At 39.5% G+C, this 26,225-nt stretch overlaps 1 protein-coding gene across 3 annotated transcripts in view; it reads right to left on the minus strand.

The window, feature by feature from the left end:
* Positions 1–230: 230 nt before the first annotated feature.
* The window catches only part of SLIT2 (slit guidance ligand 2), a 386,465-nt gene continuing 360,470 nt past the window's right edge, over positions 231–26,225 (minus strand). For all 3 annotated transcript variants that reach the window (XM_007187619.3, XM_007187618.3, XM_057546961.1), the window contains 7 exons: positions 23,280–23,417; positions 22,931–23,171; positions 21,221–21,351; positions 8,816–8,970; positions 3,529–3,820; positions 3,106–3,317; positions 231–2,009 (listed from right to left, as the gene is read on the minus strand). In XM_007187619.3, coding sequence (XP_007187681.2) covers positions 1,768–2,009; positions 3,106–3,317; positions 3,529–3,820; positions 8,816–8,970; positions 21,221–21,351; positions 22,931–23,171; positions 23,280–23,417 — 1,411 coding nt within the window. In that variant the 3' untranslated portion in view covers positions 231–1,767. The remainder of the gene's footprint in view (positions 2,010–3,105; positions 3,318–3,528; positions 3,821–8,815; positions 8,971–21,220; positions 21,352–22,930; positions 23,172–23,279; positions 23,418–26,225) is intronic.

Consider the following 26,225-nt stretch of genomic DNA (forward strand, 5'->3'; position numbering starts at 1 on the left):
TTAATTGAATATGCACTGTTTTTCTTAGCCAAGAATGTGTTCTTTTCTCCATCTCTTTCATGTGGCCATCCCAAAGTACCCAGATGTGACAGTATGCTGATCTCAAACCAACTTCTGGCAACAAAAAGGTATAGGTTTCCCTCCCTGTTCTTTTGGTATCACCTTGATTAAGAAATTCTTAAGGAGGAGACTCTAAATACTGTGCAGTTTCTAAGAAAACCAACAAGCTGTTAATGAAGTAAATATCTGTTTAATTTACAAACATCAGTAGTGTAACTGATATTAGTCTGGAGAAAGACAAAGCACACTGAATTATACACGTACGTCTAGTTTTCTTCGTAAAAATGTTTTTGGAAAGAACATCTGCATCTTTACAGGGTACCCTGGGATTTTAATGAGGGAAGAGCATGGTCCACTATAAATCCTTATCAATTCTACATTGTAATTTAGCAGCAAACATGTTAACATGGGAACATTAAGGTAATCAAGGAGCTTTATTGTTTGGGAAAAAAAAATCACAGTTCTTGACATTACAGCCTTTTCTCTCCCTGCCCCACCCCCGGTAAAAGGGCAAAAAAAGTCGAGGAAATAATTAACTTGTAAAAGATCTACTTTTCTAGTGTCGATTGCTACACACCATTTCTGTTCTGTGAGGACACGCTGCGGGTGGGGGGGGGGCGCTTCTTTCTGTACAATGACCGTCTCAGGCATAGACTTTACATACCCTCTGCAGGTGTCCTGAATGAGGCCAGTAGGTCAGTGACACCAGTGGTCAGATGTCAAGGTAAACAAACAGATCAACACATATTTATCCCAAGATAACACCCTATGTTAGTACTATTGCCAAAAAAACCACAAAAGAATCCTGATTTTTAAGTTTGAAAAATGTACAAAAATATCAGGACAATTATAAATTAATATATATTAAAGCATTGAGGAACAGCAAAAGGATGGCCTAGAATGTTAAGTACAACGTACTTTGATACAATAAATATTTCTCATTGAAACCGAATACTGTATAGGGCTGTTTAGAACTCATAGAAACAAAAATTCATATTATTACTAATTTATTTATCAATAATCTATTGGTTCTTTATCATCTCCTTTGTCATTTATATTACAAAAAATTAATACTGGAAAACGGTAGATAAACACTTTTGTGTGCTTCTCCTGCTAACATGCTGACATTTAAAAAGAAGATAAAATTTATTTTAGCACTCTCGTCTCCTCTGATGAATGGAACCCAGGGCTTCAGGATACTTTATATTTTGCACAAAATATTTCTCATCCATTCATTCTGGCTGTGAATGCTGGAGTTCCATTCATCTGCCTTGCACCCTCACTCACACACATGTGCTTGGTCTGTCCTCATGAACTGCGTAGATGCAAACCAGGGCACAGGGGACTATGCTCTGGGCAACTTCACATCAGCAGAGAGAACCTCGTCTCTCCGCTGGGTATGTGCTTCTGCTGGTCTCCAGCAAGTTACAAAGATGAATCCAAGTTAACCATGGTTTCCATCGTTGTTCTAATGCCTTCAGGTGTATCACTCTTTATACTTCTCCAGTGTTGGGGAAGCTTTAGTTCAAGCATTTCTTTTTTTTTTTCTAAATGCAGAAAAAAAAGTCTTCATTCTCATAATAAAAATAAGTCTGTTCTGTATTTTACAATATATTTCAATTATTTCCACTATGAAGCATTCGTGAGTCCAACAGGGTCAAGAAGTATACAACATTTTGCAAAGACCAAAGCTGCCAGGGACGTGGTTTAGGAGGCGCAGTGGACGCAGCCACACTTCACCACCTTCTCAACCTCGTCCACAAACGATGACCCATCAGTGCATTCGAAAGCGTATTTCCGTCGCTTGCTCCTCAGAGGTCCGCAGCACTGCCCGCCTGCACAGCCCCCTCTGCATTCCAGCCGGGAGACCTTCTTAGTTGTTTGGCAAGCGGCATAGCCCTGCTGCTTTTGGTAATAATCTCTTATCCGTTCCCCTCGACAAGAGATTTCTAGAAAAGAACAAAAAGCACAAGCAGTTTAAGGGCAGTCGCTGTAAGTCGTGCGAAGTGGCCGTGAATCTACAACTCAGATCAGGAGACACTGCTTTCGCTTCCTGTTCGTAACGGCTGTTTTCAGTGTTATGCTCATATGCCGTATTATGGGTTGGTGGCACAGCCTTCAGTTCTTTGAAAAACACTTCTTTTCGGCCTTTATTTTGAGCAAAGTGAATACGATATATGTGGACCGTAAATACTATGCTTTTGGGCTGACAAGAAAATTGGATTCCCCTAAATCTTTTCCTTTACAGCAAAAATATACATCTTCTGTTTTTACACTACTAACAGCTGGTTTTGTTTACCGAGGGCGCCGTTTCAGAGAGTACGCAATTTAATTTATTAGACCTGGAGTTTAATATCATTCAATCTGTTACTTAATACAAGTAACATTCCACTAACTTCATAAATTACCCAAGTATGAACTAGTTCAAAAAGAGACATCTGCTAAAAGCCTCCATGGGCACGTTCCTCTCGTCTCATCCCTCCGATACACACAACAAAATCCCTGCCAGCTGGAGGCAAAGCACATTCTGATCACGCAGACACAGGAGAAGGAAATAGGTGGGCTGAAATGTCAGCCTGTTTCCATCCCTCTCACCTGCATAATTTACTGTGATACATCGGTTGATTCTAAGGTCAAAGGCGATTTTGTCCTAAAACTAGAGCAGAATTATTAGTACCCTCTTCTCTGTGCCAGAAGATGAATCAGTAATCTATACAGATGAGAACAGCAGGTAAAGGTAAGAAAGAAGGAAAGTAAATGTGCTCCTGCATAAGGGGAAAGTAGTATTTCATAGCAAATCAAGTGTGAGAAGACTTGTGAAGGGTGTATAATATCTTGCAATGGAGGTTTAGGACATTTCACATCTGTGCCTTCCTAACACTGTTAAGTAAATCAACAGCAGCAACTACAAACAGTACAAAGATCTGGCATTCCTCAGATCACTTCCCTCTGTGTGTCTTCCTTTCTCTCTCTCTCTCTGTTCAAAGATGGGGGCCCCTCTTGCTTTGCCAAGATAGAGGTAGGTGCCCAGCTGGGTTGGCTTACCTCGATCACAGCTGTCCCCAGTGTATCCACTGCTGCATTCACAGTAGGGCTGTCCCAGTCCTGAGAGCCTGCATTTCCCATGCTTACACTTGATCGCCTGGCAGGGGTTAAACAGATCCTCCTCTTCATCACAGAGGACGCCCCCATGGCCCTCCAGGCACTTGCAGCTGTAGGAGAACGCGTTGATGGGCAGGCAGGTGCCATGGACGCATCTACGGTGGAGGACCGCAGGGATGGAAATGGGTCAGACGGAGAGGACAAGAAGGGAGGGAGGATGATGGATGGAATATAAGGGAGACAATGCTAATGAACTGACTTCTTTCTCTCCCCTCCCCACCGCCCCCCCTTTCCTTCTTTCCTCTCTGGGGTTTTGCTTTGAGGGTTGGAGTGTGTGGGTTTAACTACCAAGCAGCCCAAACTCACTTATTTCCAAGACAGGGGTCATTGGTCCTCTGGTCACAGAGGGGCCCCGTCCATCCTTCCTCGCACTCGCAGGTGAAGCCGGACTGGCTGCTGGGCTGGCACGTGCCGTGGGCACACACCTTCTTGTGGCACGGCTCACAGCCGGGCAGGATGCCGGTCTGCATGGGCACCTTCCGGAAGTCCTGCAGCTCGCTGTTGATGTAAAGGTTCCGGATGCAGCCGTGGAAGCTGGTGCCGTTCTGCCCGGGGGCCTGGCGCAGAGCTGCGGCCACGTTGTTCTTCCCGGGCATGCCTGCGGGGGAACACCAAGTCAGAGGTCACGCTCCTCGGCGGCTCCCCAGCCAGTGGCCACCCGGACCCTCTTAGCTCTTCCAGCGGGGCAGGAGTCTGCGTGACTCTTCTTTAGGAGGACCAGGCGGCTCAAGCATCCCGTCCTGCGCTTCTCAACCTGGCTGCACATCAGAATCACACTGGGTCTTTGAGAAATAGTGATGCTTGGGCCCTCAGCCCAGACGGATTTGATCAGATTATCTGGGTGGAGTTGGGGAGGGAGAAGGGATGTGTGTTTCTTTGTTTCTGCTTTTTGGAAGATGCTCCAGGCAATTCTAATGCACAACTAGAATAAAGAACCTAGTTCACTGGCGGTCAATCTTTAGTTTCTAACATCTGTTCTGTTTTTGTTTTTTTTTTAATAAAAAACCCTTATATGGAGGCATGAATCTATAAAACCTAAAATCAGGGCCACTGTACTTAAAAGCAAGGTTGGGAATGGGGGAGGAATTCATGCTCCCTTCTACCTCCACACCCACCCCCTAACCTGGACACACAGCCCAGAAGCCTAGAGCCAGACTGATTCCCTGACCAATCCTGCCCCTTAAAGATGAAGGGCCCAGGGCCCAGAGAGCTCGGCGACATGCTCAGTGTCTCCAGTAAGACTGGGTTAGAATTAAGCCGATGACACAAACTTCCCCAATCTCAGGTCATGGTTCAGTCCCCTGATTTTCAGAGGGTGAGAGCTGGGGTTCACGGGGACCATTCACCCCAGTCCTGCCAAATTCTAAGCTGGCAGCTGGTCCAGCTCACCACTGGCAATGTCCCAAGCTCAGCCGTGGATGTCAGTGTCTGAAAAACTCACCCTGCTTCCAATCAGGACAGCACCTCATTCACATGCTTTTTTTCCCCCTTGCTAATTGAGAGTGAAACCTTCCTATTCCAAGAAATCAAGACTATAAAAGAAATTCCTCCAAAACCAGAATTTGCAATCTTTGTGTATATATATATACATATATATATGTATATATATATGTGTGTGTATGTGTGTATATATATATATATATATATATATATATATACACACACACACACACACATATATATTCCACCAGTGACGGTCATCTGGTAACCCTTATCTGGCAAAACTGAGGAATCGTTCCATGGCCTAAGCCAGACCCTGAAATAGTTCCTGGATGGGATCCTACATGAGGCAACCATCCAGGTCGCTGCGGGGGAGGGGAGGGAGCCGAGGCCTTTAGAGCAGCTGACCTTCCCCCCAGCACTCACACCATCCCTGCAACTAGACTCTGAGCTACTGGTTGGAGGGTCGAGGCTGGAAAAGACCAGGGCTCTCACTCTCTACAGGGTTTGTTGGTTATAAAGACCACAAACCACAGTACTCTACTCTCTGGGCGCTGCCTTGTGGCAGCATCTCCTTTCCCATTTGAAGCAGCTCCATTCGAGGTCTAGCAGGCACCAAAGTCAGATAGCCGCTTATACAAAACCACTAGGCTAGAGGTCAAAGTCTGTATTTTTGGCCTGTGTGCACTTGGGCCAGTCATCTCTCCTCTCTGGGGCTTAGTTTTCTCATCTGTAACATGAGTGGATGGACCAGACCAGTTGTTTCCAAGCCCATCGTACATAAGAGCCACCATAGGGGCGCTGTTGAGAAGGCAGCTTCCCAGGCCCCCATCTCTCCTCACCTGAGATTCTAACCCAAAATGAAGGTGTGGGCATAGAAATCGCAATGTTAACATGCAAGCTCAGGTGACTCTGATGCAGGTGGTCCTGGTCACATTTTGACAGGTACTGAATTAGTGTCTAGGATTTGAAGGTCATGAGTTCAAGTTTTTAGTCTGTGTGTGTCTGGCCTTGGGAACTGGGTTGCTTTGTAGAGTGGGGTCAAAAGGATGCAGTGTTCCATTTCCAGGAGAGGACTAGTGACTGGGAGTTCCTTGTTTGGGGGTAAGTTCTTCTCACGTAGTCATATCCATCCATCCAAAACATGTGGACTTTAATGTCCACACATTTATGGTCCTTTCTTCAGAGGTTAAAAAAGAACTTCTTCCAAGACTATTTTCAATTAGTCACACAACACACACATGTGCACATGTCAAGACTAACTACAGACCCATGAAGTTCCACAGCAGGGAGAAGCAATTAGTAAGTGTGTTCCTTCTATTCCCAAAGTAACAATGATAAAGGTCTAGCTTTGATTGTAGTAATTTGTAAATGAAAATGTTGATACATCACACATATAGTTACTTTCAGTAGGATATCATAAAGTCAAGAACTGTCTTAACTCAACCTTTTCAGGTGCTTGGTAGACTTCTGACCAGGGAACTAAGTCTTAACTGAAAAACAGAAGCAGATCCATGTTTTTTTTTCCTTTAGCCTTTCCTCTATGCCATGGACCACAGCTGGAATTCAATCTATCAAACAATAGGTAACTTAGTAGACAGTTTTTAGCCTTAACAAGCTCTACATATTTCAAAATGACAATAAACGGACCAACTGTCAACACTGATATCTTCTGTCCAATGAGGGTATTAGGAGAAGATTTGTGATGCACGGAGGGGTCTCTATGTGCAGGTCTTTACTTTTTAAAAACAAAATCCCTTTAAGTAATGTATGTTCTGGTTGGACTATTATACAGAAAAACATAAAGATTACATTGCTTTGTATTAAGTAAAGCCTATACCATGGGTAGTTGAAAACCCAAAGGTAGGGAAACCTGCCTCCCTGTTTTGCTAGAAAATACTCCTGCAAGGGCCTAAGGCATGGAATGCATCCCCTTTGGGCCATCTTTCTTGGGGAGTGTTCCTGTTTGCAGACTTTGAGAAAAAGGAGAGCTTGTTTACCTTGCTCTCCTTTGCTAATTCAGGTTCTCCTGCCTTTACCATAAAGAATTAAGGGCTGCAGTCTTAGGACTGCATTGTATTTTTAAAATCCGAATTACCCTTGAGACTGTCCTCTGAGTGGGAAGGAAATGAGCCTAGTGTGTTCTCTGGCAGGGGGGCTGCTTGGAAGTGGAAAGAGGCACCATGTGGATTCTTCCAGGCCCTCTACCCTTAGAAGGATTAGCACTTCTCAGTACTAATTTAAAACATTTTTTCCCCCTTTTTGGAAAAATGTTCTGGTCCAAGCACTCCCATTCTGTACTTATTATTTTCACCACATTCTAAAGGGGTCTTAAAAGATTTAATGAAATGATTTCTAATGAAAGCATAATAAAATCAAGTGAAGGGCAAGTCCAGAAATCAATGAAAGGCCACAGAACTTAGACTTGTTTCCTTTTCTGCTCCTTGTTAAGAAGGTGAGTGGCAATGCAGGTGGCTTTGGGGTTAGACAGACCTGAACTCAAACGAGGTCTCTATCAACTTGGACATATTCCATGAAGTCCCTTAGGGATTATAAAACAAAAAAATCATACCTACTTCCTAACATCTCTGAGGGTTAAGACTGTAAAAGCAGCATTGCATTGAGCACACAGCATGTGCTTAGTAAATATAATTTCTTTTCTCTCCAACCACAGGTAACATCTGTGATTTGCTTCACCCATCCCAAAGCAACTGCCGTTCATGGTAATGCAGGCAAGGATGGACGGCTTTTGCCTGTTAATGAATCCCACAGAGTGATTCCCATGAAGCAAATAGATCAGTCAACTTGCTGCACGGACTTAATATGAGATACTTTTATTACAAATGTATTGTGGTTTCATGAAGATGTGACTGCCTTCCCCACTCCCCTGGCACAGAAGGGATATTTCTTTTTCAGCTTTGTATTCTTCATGCACCTATTAATTTCATTCTTAGCTTATGGGATGTGCTCAATGAATATTTACAGAAATGAACCAAAGACTTTTTAACTGCTTTAAAAAAAAATCAGAAGTCTATCAAAGTGTTCAGATTTTCTACTGCTGAAATTATTAAAAACAGAAGTGCTCTAGAATTTCAGGAAATTTCCCAAAATGCTTTTAGGGAAGGTTTTGAGGGGTTAAGAAACTTATGTAGCATCCCAAGGTCGTTACTGGGGAAATAATGATGTGAAGTTCATGAAAATACCTGTCATGGTGAAGAAATTGGTTACATTGACCTGTTCAGAAACTTTAGCTTATTTATCTGTAAAATGAGTTAATTTTATCAGTAATTTAATTCAGTGCAAATCAATTCAAAATCATATGCTTTCTTGGTCCTTTGCCTGAAATTTGAAATTCCGTCTCCAGTATATATATTTACTCCTCCAGATAGAGGTAAAAGTACAAGCTCTCTCCATCACAGGTCTTCTCCTCTAAGCTCCTTCAGAAGTTTGCTCAGACTCTATCCCTCATCTATTTACTCATCTGCCTTCTTGCTGCTTAAAAATAAAGTCGAGTCTTCACTCTGTCATTCCAGGCCCTAATCCACCTTTCTGACCTTCTCCCTTGTTCATTCACCATAAGGTCTTAGCTAAAGAGAAGTACTTCCTGCTGCCCCAATACAATTTGTACGTTTAATTTGTTCATTCATTCATTTGATTTCATTAGTAATTATCCTATCCTGTACATGAGTTCACAGATGATAGAAGAGGCATTCCAGCATAGCGACATTTAACTGAAGCTGGTAGTGTTCGCCTCCTTAAGAGTGCTGGGGTGGGTCATGCGCTCCTCAGTTTGCATCACACTTGACTCCCCGTCTTCTTCATTGTCTGTATTTGACCTCTAACCAGCTTTCTTTTTCCTATACACCAGAATAGTAAGATTAGATTATATGATGTGTAAATCACCTAGTATGTGACAGACACAAAAGAAACATTAATGTCCTTCTCCACTCCAACCACGCATTTTGTTAGACCCAGAGCCAGGGTTACAACATGGTCTCTTATCACCCATTTAGGGCTCTCTCTTTTCTATCTTTGCTGTCCATCTTTCACTGACTGATCAATGACCATGGCCCCAGGCATCAACAACTTCAGGATCAGTCTGTGATGAGAATCACAGGGTTTGGGAATCCACGGAATTTGGAAAAGAGCTTACCTCCAACATAGAGTGGGGAGTCAAAATTCAAAGTGGACTGCTTTGACAAGTTGGTGATGATTTTGGGGCTCCCTCCATCCACAGACAGGGAGAGACTTTGATCCAGGGCGAGTAGTTCCACGATGTGAAAATTTCCATCATTGATCGTCTCCACGCTATTAAAAAAAAAAAAAAGATAACTTAACTGATCCTCCAATTTTATATTTATTAAAGAAAAGGAGGGCTTCCCTGGTGGCGCAGTGGTTGAGAATCTGCCTGCCAATGCAGGAGACACGGGTTCGGGCCCTGGTCTGGGAAGATCCCACATGCCGCGGAGCAACTGGGCCCGTGAGCCACAACTACTGAGCCTGTGCGTCTGGAGCCTGTGCTCCGCAACAAGAGAGGCCGCGATAATGAGAGGCCTGTGCACCGCGATGAAGAGTGGCCCCCGCTTGCCGCAACTGGAGAAAGCCCTCGCACAGAAACGAAGACCCAACACAGCCATAAATAAATAAATAAATAAATTTAAAAAAAAAAAAAAAAAAAAAAAGAAAAGGAGTTGGGGCTTCCCTGGTGGCACAGTGGTTGAGAATCTGCCTGCCAATGCAGGGGACGCGGGTTCGAGCCCTGGTCTGGGAAGATCCCACATGCCGCGGAGCAACTGGGTCCGTCAGCCACAACTACTGAGCCTGCGCGTCTGGAGCCTGTGCTCCGCAACAAGAGAGGCCGCGATAGTGAGAGGCCCGCGCACTGCGATGAAGAGTGGCCCCTGCTCGCCGCAACTAGAGAAAGCCCTCGCACAGAAACGAAGACCTAACACAGCCAAAAATAATAAAATAAATAAATTAATTAATTAAAAAAAAAAAAGAAAAGGAGTTACAATTCAAACTCCAATAAGCTCTTTTTGGAAAAGATACTCCTATTTAACATTAATAAAGATAAAGGCCAGTAGTTGATTTTAGAATAATAGATATTTTCAAGGAGATATAATCATTTTTTATTTCTTGGGTAATACAAAATACAAAATAAGTTTGTTCTCCCATTGGGAGAAGTGGAAATGAATACATTTTATCATTATCCAATCACATTCTCCCAGTATGTAGAAATTCCAAAGCATAATTTATGCATTTGATTTTAAATGCCACTAAAGTTTCATTTGTTCAGATACTGTTACTCCTAATTGTATTCAAAAGACAGCTAACTTATACCCGTGCCAAATATACTTTTTAGACATTGATCTTAGGGGATCATTGGTCTCTGCACTCTTAAGCACTACACAGCAATACTTATCAGAATCAAACATACATATAAATGCAGGAAGAACCAACTTGGCAGGATCACTGCACTTTTTGAAATTTGTTAATTGATAATATACTCTCACTTTCTTTGCATTTTTCAGAAGGATGTCCATCAAATGATATTACTGTGAAGATGATTACGCTCAGTGGAGAAGTGGGAATAACGGATTAAATAGAATGCTTAACATAGTCATATCTAGGGAGTCTAGTGATGACAACGGTTCTTCAATTTCTCTTCTATAACTTTAAAGGGATAGGTCCAACAATCATTACATCCGCCTTCTTAAAAATTTGAGAGGGCTTATGGAAATTCACAAAATGGACAAAAACAAAGAGACTAAGAAACAGGTAAACGGAAAACGACAATTGAAAATGAAGTTGGGTGCAATTAGCAGGTAGGTGCTATACAAGGTTTTAAAGGGTAGCTGTCAATCTAACACAAGTGTTACATCAGGCAAAGATGCAAACAGGACAAATGAAACAGGAGCAACAAAGAAAATAGGATCAAAAGCGAATATGAAAGAACTAATATACTGAGACGTTGACTCGAAAGATTGGAAAAAGGGCTCAAAAAGGGAAATATGGGAACATATTATAAGGAGGATCGTGAATATCTAATACTCTCTATGCAAGATGACTGCTTAAATTTCCAGGCACTGAGATTTAAGTTTGCAAATACGTCAAGCCTGGAAAATAACAGAAAAATGTATAGATATTTCTTCATGGTTCTCACCACAGGAGTCTAATCTTATTCCACTGTTTGCCGACATGGAATAAAATGTTTTTGTGATTTGACAACGATATAAACCATTCTGCAGAGCTGTGAAAACACCTGAAGTTCTCTGGTGTTAAGTAGTTAAAAGTGTCCACATGTGCAGGAATTTTTAACAACCTGTTTCAGATATCATCTTTAAAAAAAATAAGTGTTAGATGTGCCAATCAATATTTTTGCCTTTTACACATTTAATTATCGCAACACTTGATGCCACTAAAATCAACAGAGGAAACAATATACAAAGAAAATACTTTCTAAATAAAGTTGCATACCAACACTAAAGTTGTTAGTGGTCTTAAATAGTACCAACTACTGGTTAAACATACAGATTTAAGAATCAGATAAGCCTGGATTTGAATGCTGGTCTTGCATTTATTAAATGTTTGACCTTAGATAAGTAACTTAATTGCTAATAAACTTCAATCTTCTCTTCAGTAAATGCTAACAAATATTCCCCCCTCCTATGGTTAATTTGAGGTCTATCCCTATGAAATGATTTTTTAAAATGCAGAACAAAACATCTAGCCTATAGAAAGTGCAAAGTTAAACGCTAGATATTAGTATCACCATCATCATCACTACCACCACCACCACTGTCATCATATAAATAATCCAATACTACTACAGAATCTTCTTCAAGAAGAAATTAGTCAGGCTTTATTTTTAATATTAATTGTAAGATAATGCTAAAGACTGGCAGAAATATAATAACTTCTTTGGGGACATATTCAAATTATTAGAAGTTTTAAGTAAAACATTAATATAAAGATATACATAGAGAAGGTGGTAGTCAATTGCTTTTTCCTTTGTCATCATATACAACTCTTTAAGTGGTTTTATATGAATGTTCTGTGAACAATGACATTATTTAATTTATAAATATTAATAATGGGGCCCCCCTTTTCCCTTTACACTTGCAAAGAAAAAGACTCATTTGTACTAGGGAACTGGTTCTTGGTCACACATCAGTCTTAGGCAATCGATCTAGGTGTGTCATTGTTGATGATGGTGTTTGGTGCAGTGTAACTGAAAGGTTTAATACCTTTAAAGTTCTGCACACTCTAAAGCAGTGTTTCAGCTGGGAAGCTGGAGGTAAGTAGTTTCATTATTAACTCATTTTACTTCCTACTCCTTTATTCCTTTCTTTTTTTTTTCTTTCTTTCTTCCTTTTTTTTTTTTTTTTTCCTGAGTACATGTCTTTAACTCCCACTAATTGTAAGCTCCTTTAAATCAGGGGCCCTGTATTATTTATTTCTTCCTTAATGTATCCAGTAGTGTCTGGTAAATAGTAGATGCTCAATAAATGTATGTTAAGTAAATTAAAGATAGGAGAGTTGTATTAAGAATAACATATAGAGTTTATTTAGTAATACTAGTTGGATTACAGTTATAGATAGTCAAGATCCTTCAGGCATACTTAGGACAGGACATCCAAAAGATGCATTTTATTAAAAAATTTGGAATTTTCAGTGGTGCTATCCTGAAAGGTAATGTTGGGAGGTAAGTCTTGCTCAGCTTATCCTAGCTCCTGTTAGATGTGAGACACTGAGTTACTGTGACTTCAGTTACTTTTTCTCTGCTTTCTTTTCCTCACTAGGGAAATGCAAGTAATAAGATCAAAGAATTGCACAGCACCTACTATGGGTCAACTTCACATGCATTAACTCATTTAAGACTCACAACTCTAAATTTGGGCACTTAGGGTACCCAAGATGGCACAGCCAGTGGCTAAACAGATTTGAAGCCAGGCTGTCTGGTTCTAGAGTACGTGCTTATAACTATTATTCATCACTTTTAAAATAAAAAACCTGAAGAGTATCTAGTACTGTACAAATGGCATGTGTTTGTTCTCACCACTAGCCAGCCTTTAATAGATGATTTCTCTCCCAAACAGCCCAGGAATAAAGTTCTATGGAAAAAAATCTTATATGATGGTTGCACAACTTGGTACATTTACTAAAAATCATTGAACGCATATGAGATATACAGATTTGAAACCTGTTTTTGGCTTCTCTTTTCCCAATTATAAGTGAAGTTCAGACTGACTACACTTTTCTCCCCCCAAAAGCTTTCAATGTCTAATCTGATGATTCCAGAACTTGGTAAGAGTTACCACTGAGCTTAATTCGGTTTATATTTCTCAGAATTAAGTGAGGCCTTGCCCAGGTTTTTAACAGATAAGTATTGTGAAATTAATATTTTTAGATTCTTTGGTTTTAAGATGATACTGTGTGTATGGGGCCTGAAGAGAATATGGCAGAGCTAAGAGTATTCTAAATTGGTGTTTCATGCTGTCTCCTAAAGCCAGAGATCTGGGGGTTGCCCAGGAGTCCTTTGTCTATATACCCTTTCAAAATAAAAGCAGTGATTGACACACCAGTTGTTGCAGAATAAAACTAAGCCATCATCGATTTTACAGTCTATCACGGTCATCTCCTACCTATCCACCTGTGATGTGTAACATCCTTTTGGGTCCTGACAAGTACTGACAAACACTCTTTCACTACTCCCTAGGGAACTATATACTCCATGACTCACAAAAGTCGCAAGTGAACCACTTAACAGTGAGTCTTTCCACTAGGAACATAAATTGCATTTACTACCTTTATTATGTAATTCAGTTTTACTACACTCATCTATTACCTGAGATTTTGTTTTCTTGGATTTCCAAATGGATGTGTGAAAACAAAGCTGTTACTCAATTGTTTCTTGGTTTGCTATAGAAAAAGAGTTTAAAAACTTGGGGCTTAAAAGAAGAGTGGCTCTAAATTGTCTTTGATTGTCTTTATGTCTTCAGGATTCATTAACAATGATATTGTTATATTTCTATCTCAATTGTAAATCTTAAGGTATTTCAGTGGAGTAAAGATAAATAGTTCACTTTGCTTATGTGAACTCCTGCTTTTTTGCCAAGTATTTGTTGGCATATTCTGTGCAATAGAATAGGAATAAAAAACTAGACAAATTCAACTGGCCACCTCATTTTGATATCTCTGGGCTAAAGATGCTTCATTTGTGAAGTGTGGATGCTAATAAAAAAATTCCCTGCCCACTTCTTTGAGTGGAAGGAATGGGAAGCCAAGTGGGATTAAAAGTATTTATGTATTAGCATAAGAGTTTTTAGAAGAACGTTTTATAAAATAATTTATCGAGTAAAGTTGCATTTTGAAGCAAATTACAGATCTTTCTGAACTTACGATGGGCTTAAGTCCCAATTAACCCATTGTAAACTGAAAATATGGTAAGTCAAAAATGCACTTAAAAGAAATGCACTTAATACACTTAATCTACTGAACATAATAGCTTAGCCTAGTCTGCCTTAAGCATGCTCAGAACACTTACACTGGCTTACAGTTTGCCAAAATCATCTAACACAAAGTCTATTCTATAACAAAGTGTTGACTATCTCATGTAATTTATTGAATATTGGACGGAAAGTGCAAAGCAGATTGGTTGTCTGGGTGCAAAATGGTTGTAAGTGTATTGGGTGCTTACCCTTGTGATCGCGTGGCTGACTGGGACCTGAGGCTACTACTGCCCAGCATCATGAGAGAGCATCCTACTGCAAATAGCTAGCCTGGGAAAAAGATCAAAATTCAAAATTCTAAGTATAGTTTCTACTGAATGCATATTGCTTTTGCACCATCATAATGTTGAAAAATCGTAACTGGAAACATCGTAAGTTGGGGACCTTATGTATGTAATTTAAATAAAAATGCACTAAAATAGAAAGAGACTTCACATTTGAACATATGGTAGGAGTCACATGTAGGGCAACAGTATTTGCACTTGGGTATTTATTCTTCAGTATCTGGGTATCCAAGCATGAAGAGTATCCATAAACCCCAGCATTACCAATTATTATACTCTGTGCCTAGTACTGGATTAGGCACTTTACATTAGTTGCTTCCAAGTCTCCCCATGAAATGGAAGCACAAAGTGGTGAGGTAAATTGCTCAAAGTTGTGAAGCTGATAAAAAGTGGTGCCTTCTCATACAACATGTCAAGAATGGCTGAGTGTTTATCTTGGAAATGGTCTGTCTTTCCAATGAGACGAATTCTTTTTTTTTCTTTCCTAACATAAGCTTGTAAGTTGCATAACCCAGAGACTGTGTAGCCAACCAACCTAACAGTCTGCAGGGGAAAGTCCCCTGAAGTTGTGCAGGTTCCCTGAATACTGAAACTGATGAAGGCACGGTACAGTACTGTACCTTTGTAACGTGTGCACCTGATTTCTTAATTTTTAAACAGTAGTCGACTATGTCTCCAAAGAAGCTATCTGGTTTGGAAAATGACATTAATTTGAACCTAAAGAAAGAAGCATACAATTGTCATTAACGATTTTTTAAAAAGTTTCTGCCCATCTAGATGAAAAGAAAGTCATTTTGAAGGGCAATCAATTAACAGCTTAATTGAGAAAATAATGTGTTACTCTATCCCTGTCTGAGGGACTACTGCTGATGTTGGCTTCAAGTTTGGGCTGTCATTCATTCATTCATTCATGGCACTACTACCACATCCCTCTTTATGCTATTCTCCAAGCACTATAACAATTAGGCATGTGTGCCGTATTCTACATTCATTCACTTGTTGGGCTGCTAACGTCGTCTTTGTTGCTGCTGATTAGATCTCTTAGCAGGGTGCAGGCAAATGTTTAACAACTGGCTCTCTGTAAAAGAATGAGTCTGGATTTGTAGCATTTGCTGATTACTATGGCAGAAATTACTCTCAACAAGGCCGCATCAAACAGAGGTCTTGGAACTTGGATGTGAGAAGTGATGCACACCGTTAGCTCTCAGAGCACAGCTCAAATACATTCCTTTTCCATAAACGGTTCTCAAATTGTGGTCCCTGGATCAGAGCATCACCTGGAAACTTGCAGAAGTGAACATCTGGGGCTTATCTGAGATCTGAATCACAAACTAGAGGTGGAGCCCAGTACTCTGTATTGTAACACACCTTTCAGGTGATTCTGGTGCTGGCTCTACACCACTGCCTGTATGCCTGGCCCTGTTAGCAGTACACATGTCTACAGGAAACCACGATCTTCTCTCAGATGTAAGAAGTAAAATGAGACAATGTGCATGCCACTTTAGTTCTACTGGAAAATAAACAATTACTACATTTGGGTTTTCTTAAACGCACATCTTTGTTAACTACTACCTCTAAACATAATTCCATGAAATAATAGTTCTCATATCAATTCGTTTGAGACAATAATTGACATCTAAGGTCAAACATTTTATTTTTAAATTTTTTTTTTCCTTTTCTTTTTGGTTTTGAGGCTCTGAAATTTAAACGTGGTATAATGGGAAAGAACATCTTTGTTCCTAGGGTCTAGGGTCTCAGCCAGGACCACTCAAATGGCTGGGACCTGGAACAGCTGGGAGCTGGTAGGGCATAAGATCAAACATTTTAAACCAAAAAATATACTACAATAGAAACAATAATAATGGATGACAGTTTCCCCTAATTTAACAGATTTCATTTTACTAAAATAAACAAAATCCATTTCCATCAGTGTTGAAGATTAACCAGGCAATTGAAACGAGGCACCTGATATATGACATTACTCCCATATGCGATGCTCCAATAGCACATTAAATACTGCATAATTTGGGAAACAAAGTTTTACCAAGGTAAATCTTATATAACATAAAATCATGCAATTAACTGAACTCAGACAAATTCTCTGATGTAAGGATATGTAAAAATATCCCCTTTTAAAACATCAGTGTGATTTTTTTTGGCCACGCCATGTGTCTTGTGGGATCTTAGTTCCCTGACCAGGGATTGAACCCGGGCCCTCGGCAGTGAAAGCGCTGAGTCCTAACCACTGGACCACCAGGGAATTCCCTAGTGTGATGCATTTTCAATAAAGTTATATAAAGTGGAAATACATCAAGATTTGAAAATTTAATTCAACCAAACAAAATATTTATTAAGCAACTTATGGGAAATCTGAATGGCAACAATATTATTGATGGATTTTGTTGTAATGATGGAGAAGTAGTACTTTTCATTAGAGTACGTATTCTAATAAGGCCTGAGCAAGGATAGAGGCATTTAGATAAATGCCAGAAAATTAGTAAGAGCAGAATTAAGACTTGGACAAACTTCAAATTGAAGGTGAAAGAAAAAGGTTAAGAGTAACTTCATTTCACCTAAGATGACCAAGAAGATGGTGATGCCTCTCAATGAAATTAGGAATGCACCAGGGTGAAGCAAAGGAAATGAACTTAGTTTTGCACATTCTGAATTTATGATCCCAACAGCTAGTAGTACTGCTTACTATTTGGTATGCCTTATTCTAAATACTCCACATGTATCAAATCATAACATTCTTACCACAATCCTGCCAAGATGGAACTATGATTTATTACTTCCATTTACCAGGTGAGGACCAGAGAGCTTATGCAATCTGCCCAAGACACACAGTTAATAGATGGCAGAGCTGGGACTTGAATCAAGGCAGATTGTCTTTAGAGCACCTGCTCTATTTCTATTACTTCAATTTTAGTATTGAGTTGTAATGACATTCAAATGGTTCAAAAATCAGAATGATATAAAATGGTATTTATACACAAGTTGTGCCTCAGCCCCACTCTTTCCTCTCTATCCCTAGTTTTTTCCTTATGCAAGTACATGGAAATAAAAACACATATACTTATTTACCCACCTTTGACACTGTTCTGCCTTACTTTTTATTTTATACTGAGCAATAGACCTTGGAAATCTTTCAATATCATAGATAGAGAACTTTCTTGTTCCCTCTTTCCCTCTCTCACTCCCTCTTTCTTTTTAACAGCACATTCCATTGTGTGGCTGCCCTGGAGTTACTTAGTTAGAAACTTGGGTTGTTTCCTAACTTTTGTTTTTACAGCCACTGCCGCAGTGAATCACCTTGCGCATATGTCATTTCTATGTCACAGGTATAACTTTAGGGTAAATTCCCAGTAGTGGGAAAGATGTTTCCAAATTGCTCTCCGTAGAAATTGTAAACAACATGTACTTCCAGTGTCAATGTATGAGAAGAGAGGATTCACTTTCAACTCTTGCTACACTCCGGAAAGAGACACCAAAAAGATTTTCCTCCATTGCTAGAAGGGAGACGAGAATGAAGACAAAGTGAGTGAGGAGTGAGGACAGAGCTGAGTGTAGAATTAAATCCTTGTAGTGAATTGATGGGGCAGGCGTTACATTATTATTTACAGATATGGATTCTGAAACACATAAAAATTAAATACCTTGCTAAAGTTTATATATAGTAATTGCCAAGCCTAGATTTCCACATATATCTCAGCCACTATGATTATTACTTGTTAAAAACTAGATTCTCCTGGTGTGTTGAAATAATTTAATGTTCTCAGTAGCCTCTATTTCACAAAAGCATTTTAAAATGTCAATTGGAATACTACTATATTCATATATTATATATATATACATATATATATATAGTATCCATATATTGTATCCACATCAATCAATTAATCAATCATCTCTCTATCTGAATTCTCGGTGATTGTTGCTTCTTTTCTTTAACTTAAAAATAATGCACTGGGGGGCTTCCTTGGTGGCGCAGTGGTTGAGAATCTGCCTGCCAATGCAGGGGACACGGGTTCGAGCCCTGGTCTGGGAAGATCCCACATGCCGCGGAGCAACTAGGCCCGTGAGCCACAGCTACTGAACCTGCGCGTCTGGAGCCTATGCCCCACTACAAGAGAGGCCGCGATAGTGAGAGGCCCGTGCACTGCAATGAAGAGTGGCCCCCGCTTGCTGCAGCTAAAGGAAGCCCTCGTACAGAAACGAAGACCCAACACAGCCAAAAGTAAATAAATAAATACATAATTAAAAAAAAAAAATAATGCACTGGGACTTACCTGGTGGCACAGTGGTTAAGAATCCGCCTGCCAATGCAGGGGACATGGGTTTGATCCCTGCTCCGGGAAGATCCCACACGCCATGGAGCAACTAAGCCCGTGAGCCACAACTACTGAGTCCACGAGCCACAACTATTGAGCCCACATGCCACAACTACTGAAGCCCGCATGCCTAGAGCCCGTGCTCCGCAACAAGAGAAGCCACTACAATGAGAAGCCCGTGCACCGCAACGAAGAGTAGCCCCCGCTCACTGCAACTAGAGAAAGCCCGCGTGCGGTAACGACCCAACGCAGCCGAAAATAAATAAATAAATAAATTTCTTTTAAAAAAACAAAAATAATGCGCTAACTTTTGTTGATTGTTGTGCCATAAACTAAAAAGCAAGAAATAAATAAAAGTTATGTTTGCTTTGGACCTCATAACAGATGTCTCCATTAGATGGTCTGCAAGCAGAAACATCTACTTCCGGTTCATAACAAAAAGTGTGTGATGTGATATTATCCTTTTTCATAGATGTTACAGGGTATACTCTATTGTTAGGCAAAAATGGTAATGAACATAAACTCAAAATAAGCTCTTTAGAGTAAATCCTCATTTGGATATAATCACTTGGGTTTTTACAACTTACCTAGAAATATTTTAAGTACATTTAATGTGAACACTAGCTTTAATAAGTCAACTCCAAGAACTTTTACTATGGTTCCTGACAGTTCTATGTTGTTTCATTGCATAAAACAAAACAAACACACAAAATACCAAAAATGAACCATAAGATCAATATTCTGAAATCTTTTTATGAGCTGAAACAAATTGAGGCGATAACATTTAAGGCCTAGCAACATTTAAAATATTGGCACTAATTCATCACCATTTAGAGATGAAGTAACTATTGTATTCTGCTTGGAAACCAATAATTATGTGTTTGTTTCCATGCTCTAAATATTCCCAAGTGGGTTAGCTTACCACCAAAAGGACTTACTGAATTCCATTCATGGCTACAATGGGCATCCAATTGCCCAGAACTGTTATGAAAGATTAAATAACATGTGAAGCACACTGAAAATATATAAGTATAATATCAAGATCATAAAGGCCAGTATCTCCATTTTATGTCTCCATCAATGCCCACAAACTTTTACCCAGCATGTTTGGGCTACAAATGTGTTTTGTCTGCTACATATGGTATTTAAAAAAAGTGTGAATCCATACTGAAGGAGGGAAAACTTTATATTTAAAAAAGCCAAATTTCTGTCTTTTCTTGAAAAATCACAAATTCTGGCAAAACCTGGGCCCACATTTTCACATGGCAGCGTTCAGGGAGACCTGAGCAGATGTAGTCTAGTCCTGTTTTGACAAAGATTTGCTTTTAGTTCACTCCGGTCACAACCACTCCTATTGTATTGCCAACACCAAGGCTATCTGTAACAGGGGAGTGCTTCTCTAAAAGCTTAAAATCTTTTCAAGAATAAAAGGATGAGAGAATATTCTTTTCTTGCAATTAGCCAGTTCAGTTCATTTAAGATATCTGCCTGGAAAAACGGACTGCCTATGACTTTGTGACCTTTCTCTAAATGGTAGCAGTTATTTGTACACGTGAAGAAATCAACTAGGTAACTTGTCTGCAGGGTGATTGGTGTTGAGATGCAACAGAGGGGCTCTGAAGGTTAGTCTTATGCAAAAAGCACACTTTCAGGAAAATCCCACCCCATTCACGTCTTCAATATATCATCAATACCATAATATTATTAGAAAACTTCCAACAGGATGATCAGATAATACACATCTTGTAGCTGTCCATTGGCTTATTACGTGTAAGCTTCCTAAGGGCAGGAGCTCTGTTGCTGAAAGCTTAGAACAGTGCCTGGCGCACAGTAGGCGCTCGATAAATATGTGTTGCATGAATAGTAACTTTAAATTTGTCCCTGTGCTGGGTATCCTGCAGCTGTTTCTCTAGGGCTGCTCTCCATCTGTCTTCAGCCTGCTCTGAGCCCTGGGAGGCTCATGTGTGAGTTATATTACTGAGATCAGTGGGTTCCTTGTTTTCTGGCATCTGATTTGGCCAGAGGGAAGCAGGGGTACAGGAGATTTTGGGGATCAGGTATTTAAAACCCTGGTTCCTTCCCTGAGCTCCTGTCACGCAGTCCTCTCCACAATTCCTTTTCTGAGCATCGATTTCCATAACTGCTGCCTCCCCTCTCTCCTTCAAGCCCATGGACACTAGCAGTATACCTAGTTACTAGCTCCAGATTACTATACTGTCCCAACCAATCTTTGTACAGTCCTCTTATAAATCTCTCCTTAATTATCCAACTTGAGTATGCTGTCTGTTACTGCCAGGCCTCTAACACACCTATCATAAAGTCTGCTGTAGTCAAATTATTCCCTCCCCTCCCCATGACACAATAAGAGAGGAGAAGCAGTTCTGCATTAAGCAATTGTTTTCACCTTTACCAGTAACTGACAGATCTTCACCTGTAAATGGCAGAAGCTGGGTGGGAGCCGGTGTCATAGCTGGCACGAACACGTCCCCGGTAGAGCTCTACGGCGATATGGTCTTTATCACCCTTATACAAGAGGATTCCACTATCTTCATCTGTGGCAATCTAGTGGGAAGTAACCTTGACATTAGTAGGACAAACAGTCATCCAGACATACTTCATTAAGAAGAAACAAGACATCTTAGTAATGAGTTTTTTACTATGGTTTATTTCTTCTTTATGGCTCTGATAAAATACTAATGCACATTGAAATGATTACTTGAAAGATGACCTATTCCTGGATTACTCTGTTGCAAATAAATTCATAAAGAACTTCAAAAAGCTCTTTTTACATTCATGACCTTATATATTTATTCTCTTTCTGCATATTGGCAATGATAAAGCTTAAAGATTCATGTCCTACGAAATATGCAAAAACAAGGACATCACATAATTTATACTTCAGCAAATTAAAATTGAAAGATATTTTCCATATCATTAGAGTTCACAGCGTTTAAAGTAAATCAAGCTTTCCCCCTTAGATATCAAACTATATTGTCTCAGCAGAGAATGATAAAATCTAATCAGGAACAAAATGATCACATTTCCATTCTGTTAAAAAGAACAATAAGAAGTACTTAAGTTAACATCACTGAACGTGCTTAGAATTTCCTTTGCTGGAGATTTTCACTTACCTGCTTTTTGCTCCTGTTATGGGCTTTATTTATGGCATATGTGAAATGTGACTGCATTGAACAAGATGGATTTTCATATTACATGTTAAATTATGGTGTGACCAGGGGAAAATCTCTGTTTTTATCCTTCTTTCTGACTTTTCCGGGCTTTTGAAGGACCAGCTCAGTAAAAGTTAGAACTTAAGCCCGAACACCACTGGGTACTTCTCATAACAAGACGGGTGGCAAATGCTGGAAGTTAGGGGGCCAGGCTTTTTTAAAGAAGGCTGGTCTGCCTTCCAGGATCCCATTCCTCCCGACTTCTCAAGAAGCCCCTGCCCCTCACTGAAGTGCTAGGGTAAACCAAATATGGAATGGGTTTTATAGGAAATTGGTTACACTTCTTTGAATTCAAAACAAAACAAATATGCAGCCCCAATTTGCCCCAGGTACCCTAAATTTATCACCCTAATCTAGCCTGATCTTGTCTATAGGGGTTTGAATGACTTGCTCAAAGGTACACGGTGACTTGGTGGAAAGACTTATGATAATACTTGAGTTTGTTAATTTCATGTCGAAGTTAAAAGACACTTGGCTGACACTTCTGCCAAGGTGTGTTCTGTCTCACCTGTGCTGTTCTCAGCTGCAGGTTTCCTAACGAAAGCTCCCCCAGCGCCCGCCCCCGCTACCGTGCAGAACCTGAACTGCAGAGCCATAAAAATAAACGAATAAAATGCCATTACCTGAGCGCAAAACAAAGAGAGAGGTTTTGTTGCCTTGTCTCTGTGTGTTTTATATGATCAAGTAGTGAATAAAAATACCTAGTGCCCATTTAGTTTTGAAAGACACCAATGTTAGAGAGAAGAATAATAGAAGCTTTTCACACAAGTAGCATTTTCTGTCATTGTGCTATGCAGTATGTAACTGTCTATTTAAGAAATAATATCACTCACAAACCACCACGTACGTTTATATTTGGCAGCTGAATTGGTTTAAAATGAGATTAGCTCTTGGTAGTGGGGGAATCTTACCTGAAGAGTGATATTTGTTTGAGGCCGAACCTTGGCAGAAGGGATCTGAAGATAAGACTCTTTGTTTACAAAGTTCACACTGACCAATTTTTCACACTTCTCTCCCTGGTAGCCAGGCAAACACTGGCATATTGGTTCATTTATCCTGATGATGCACTGAGCTCCATTCTGACAATCAAAATTATCACAGGGGCTGGTACGAGGGAGAACCATGGGTGGAGAAAACTCACAAAACAAGCCACTGAAGAATAAACAGAGAAAATACTTAATTAGACGTTACTTAATTGCCAATATGAATTGAACCCTGTAACACCTAACTCTAAATACAAATGTGTACTTGCACTTTTACCTGTAACCTTCGGGGCAGATGCATGTATAACTGTTCACTGCATCAGTGCAGTGGGCTCCGTTTTTACACTTGTTATCTTGGCAGTCATCAAAGTCAATGTCACAGTGTTCGCCTATGTATCCTGGCGTGCAGTCACATCTGTTTGAACAAGCAGGTACATAGTTTCAAACCCAACTGAGCCAAAATAAGTAAAAGAGCTGCATTTCATCTAGGAAACAACTGGTGCTGTCTTTGAAAAAACATATTTAGAACAGGCTCATAAAGTTTAAAAATTAACAGACGCCTAGAAAATAGTACTGATCTGCAAAGTATTCCATGGTGAAACGATGAATTAAGATAAATGGGAGTATATACCCTCTAAGGGTAACACAGACTTTTAGCTCTGAGTGTATGAATTAAGAAATAAAATGAGCTCACTGCATCAGCATGCTTGCTCTAGAGCCAGTGGTTTTAATGCTAAATCGTAACAAAGCAAACAAGTCTGAAGTTAAATGGATTCTAAGTGGCCATAGACATTCTCAACTAGATGGACAGGGCCTGAGAAAAGGGCTTCCATCAATGTTAATGTGACCAGAGCTGCTCAAGTGCAGAGCATTAAAAGAAAGAAGAAATGCTTTGAAACACTCTGAATTATTTACCTGAGAAAAGAAATCAAAGTAAAAGATAAGAGAACCACGTATTCACCATAGTGGCTGTTTAAGAGCTATTTTATATTCTTTTCTCTACAGATACTATTTTCCGAGCCCATTAGAACTTGGAGTCACATTATGACCAACATTTTTGTCTTTCTTTGGCTCCTCAGACCGAGTTTCAAAACAGGAAGAAAATATTTAATTAAGAATTCCTTAAAGCTTGTATTATCAATAAAACGTATCCCATTCCCTGAACTCTGATAAGGAGTGAGGAAGAAAGCAAAGAATATAAAATACACTGTTTAGAAGCCCCAAAGCTGACTAAGTAAGATGCATGCTTGAAAATACTGCTTATGGCATATCATGGTCTAAAAATATCTCAAAACAATTTAGGAGATTTATGAGGTATATAATAAAGCAAGAAAAGTAAAACCAGCTCTGTTAGCTTAGTAGTAAGAAAATGTAGCTGAAGTTAACGGTACATCTTGTCCAAACAATATTTGTCAGTAGAACTCTTCTTTAGCAGCTTCATATAGTCTTGGTTTCTAAGTCCATTTATTTTTTGCAACTCCCTTTCTCACAGTGTGTGATTATTTATAATATGGGAGTAATAGCAAATGCTATGACTTAACCTGTTTTCTGCTAAACTACATAAAACTCACAAATTACTGCTGAAAACAATGGGTTCCCAAATCAGCTAATCCATAATCCAGTAAGATGCACTATAAAAAGTGTGCAATCTAACTGATAGTAATAGAAGATACTGAATTGTTAGTCTTTTTGAAGATGAACTACTCAGTTTAAAATGGTTTCTGGTAAGTGTTACTAATACTTTATCTTGTAATTACAATGCACAAAGCTTATCCAGCAGATAAGCAGTTCTGGAAAACCATCTGCTTTACTGACCAATTTCTCTAAGAAATGATAACAGTTGTTACCTAAATGACTGACGTTCAATTTGCCAAATTCATTGTGCGCAGATCAAAGACAATATGAATTAAAATAATTTACATACAGTATTTGGATGAACAAAACGCAATACAGGATTTTGTATAAAATAAAGATTTCAATAAGGCTTTTGCTTTTTCCACACAGGGTTGTAAACTAAAATATAATGAAAAATAGAATCAAATATATTCTTTTCTTTCCCAAAAAGGCATCAAATGGAATCAGCAGGTGCTGCAACTGAATCTGTATATTCTAAAATAATGAATTTTAAATCAAATTGAATCAAAAATTGTTCTCTGAATAAAACTGGAGAATAAATATTTTATTCTGATTGGTCTTTGAAAGCCAGGTGTGGTCAGGTGATACTGACCCCACCTCCCATTCAACTAAGAATGTCTGATAATCTGTTGACAAGTATTAATATGTTAGAGTCCCATGGGAAAAGAATTTGAAAAAGAATAGATACATCTATATGTATAACTGAATCACTTTGCTGTATACCTGAAACTAACAAAACATTGTTCATCAACTACACTCCAATATAAACTAAAATTTTAAAAAATGTTAGAATCTCAGCTCTAATCCCATCTACTCTTATAAAACTGTTCCTGACTGGAGTAATTTTTAATTCTCTGAATCCTATGGCAACTAAGCCTGAGTCATTTCACTGAGAAGATAAAGAATGGGACAGTGAGTAGCTATAAAGTGCCACAAAAACATAAGACGGTAGCATTACTACGTGCCCTGACCCATGGCAGGTGCTCAGTAAATATTGGGTAAAGAAACCAGTAATGCTATTTGCTAGTTGTCTCTTGTAGGCACAACTCAACCTGAACCCTCCAGTGTCATTTCTGAGAATCCAGCTTACCTTCTGTAACAAGCCAACAGTAATGGTCATAAAGTATAAAGCTTCTTAGAGGTAACCTGCACTAGAACAATCACCCAACTGGGAAGGATAAAACCCAGCTCCAGCTCTGCCGGTGAATAACACTGAGACCTTTGGACAGCCACCGACCTCTCTTGGTTGTGGTTTCCTCATATTTAAAGTGAAGAATTTGGACCAGATGATTTCTAATCTATGGCTTGAGAAGTTGCTGTTGATAGACCCTTAAAATATTTCAGAACTATGGCAAAGGAATAATTTCATTTGATACCAAACGTAATTCAGGAAGATTGCTACCTGGTGCGACTGTATGTTTTATCATCCCACACAACACACACGTGTGTGAAGGAGACACTATTAATAATTACACTGAGACAACAGGCATAAACGGATATTGTACTGAGGCGAGCTGGGACATATGGTCACTCTGTCTTCCTCCTCTTGGGTAAAGTATCGTTGCATAACAAAACATTTTCAGTTACA

Source organism: Balaenoptera acutorostrata, chromosome 5, assembly GCF_949987535.1.
Source record: "Balaenoptera acutorostrata chromosome 5, mBalAcu1.1, whole genome shotgun sequence".
NCBI classification, from domain to species: domain Eukaryota; kingdom Metazoa; phylum Chordata; class Mammalia; order Artiodactyla; family Balaenopteridae; genus Balaenoptera; species Balaenoptera acutorostrata.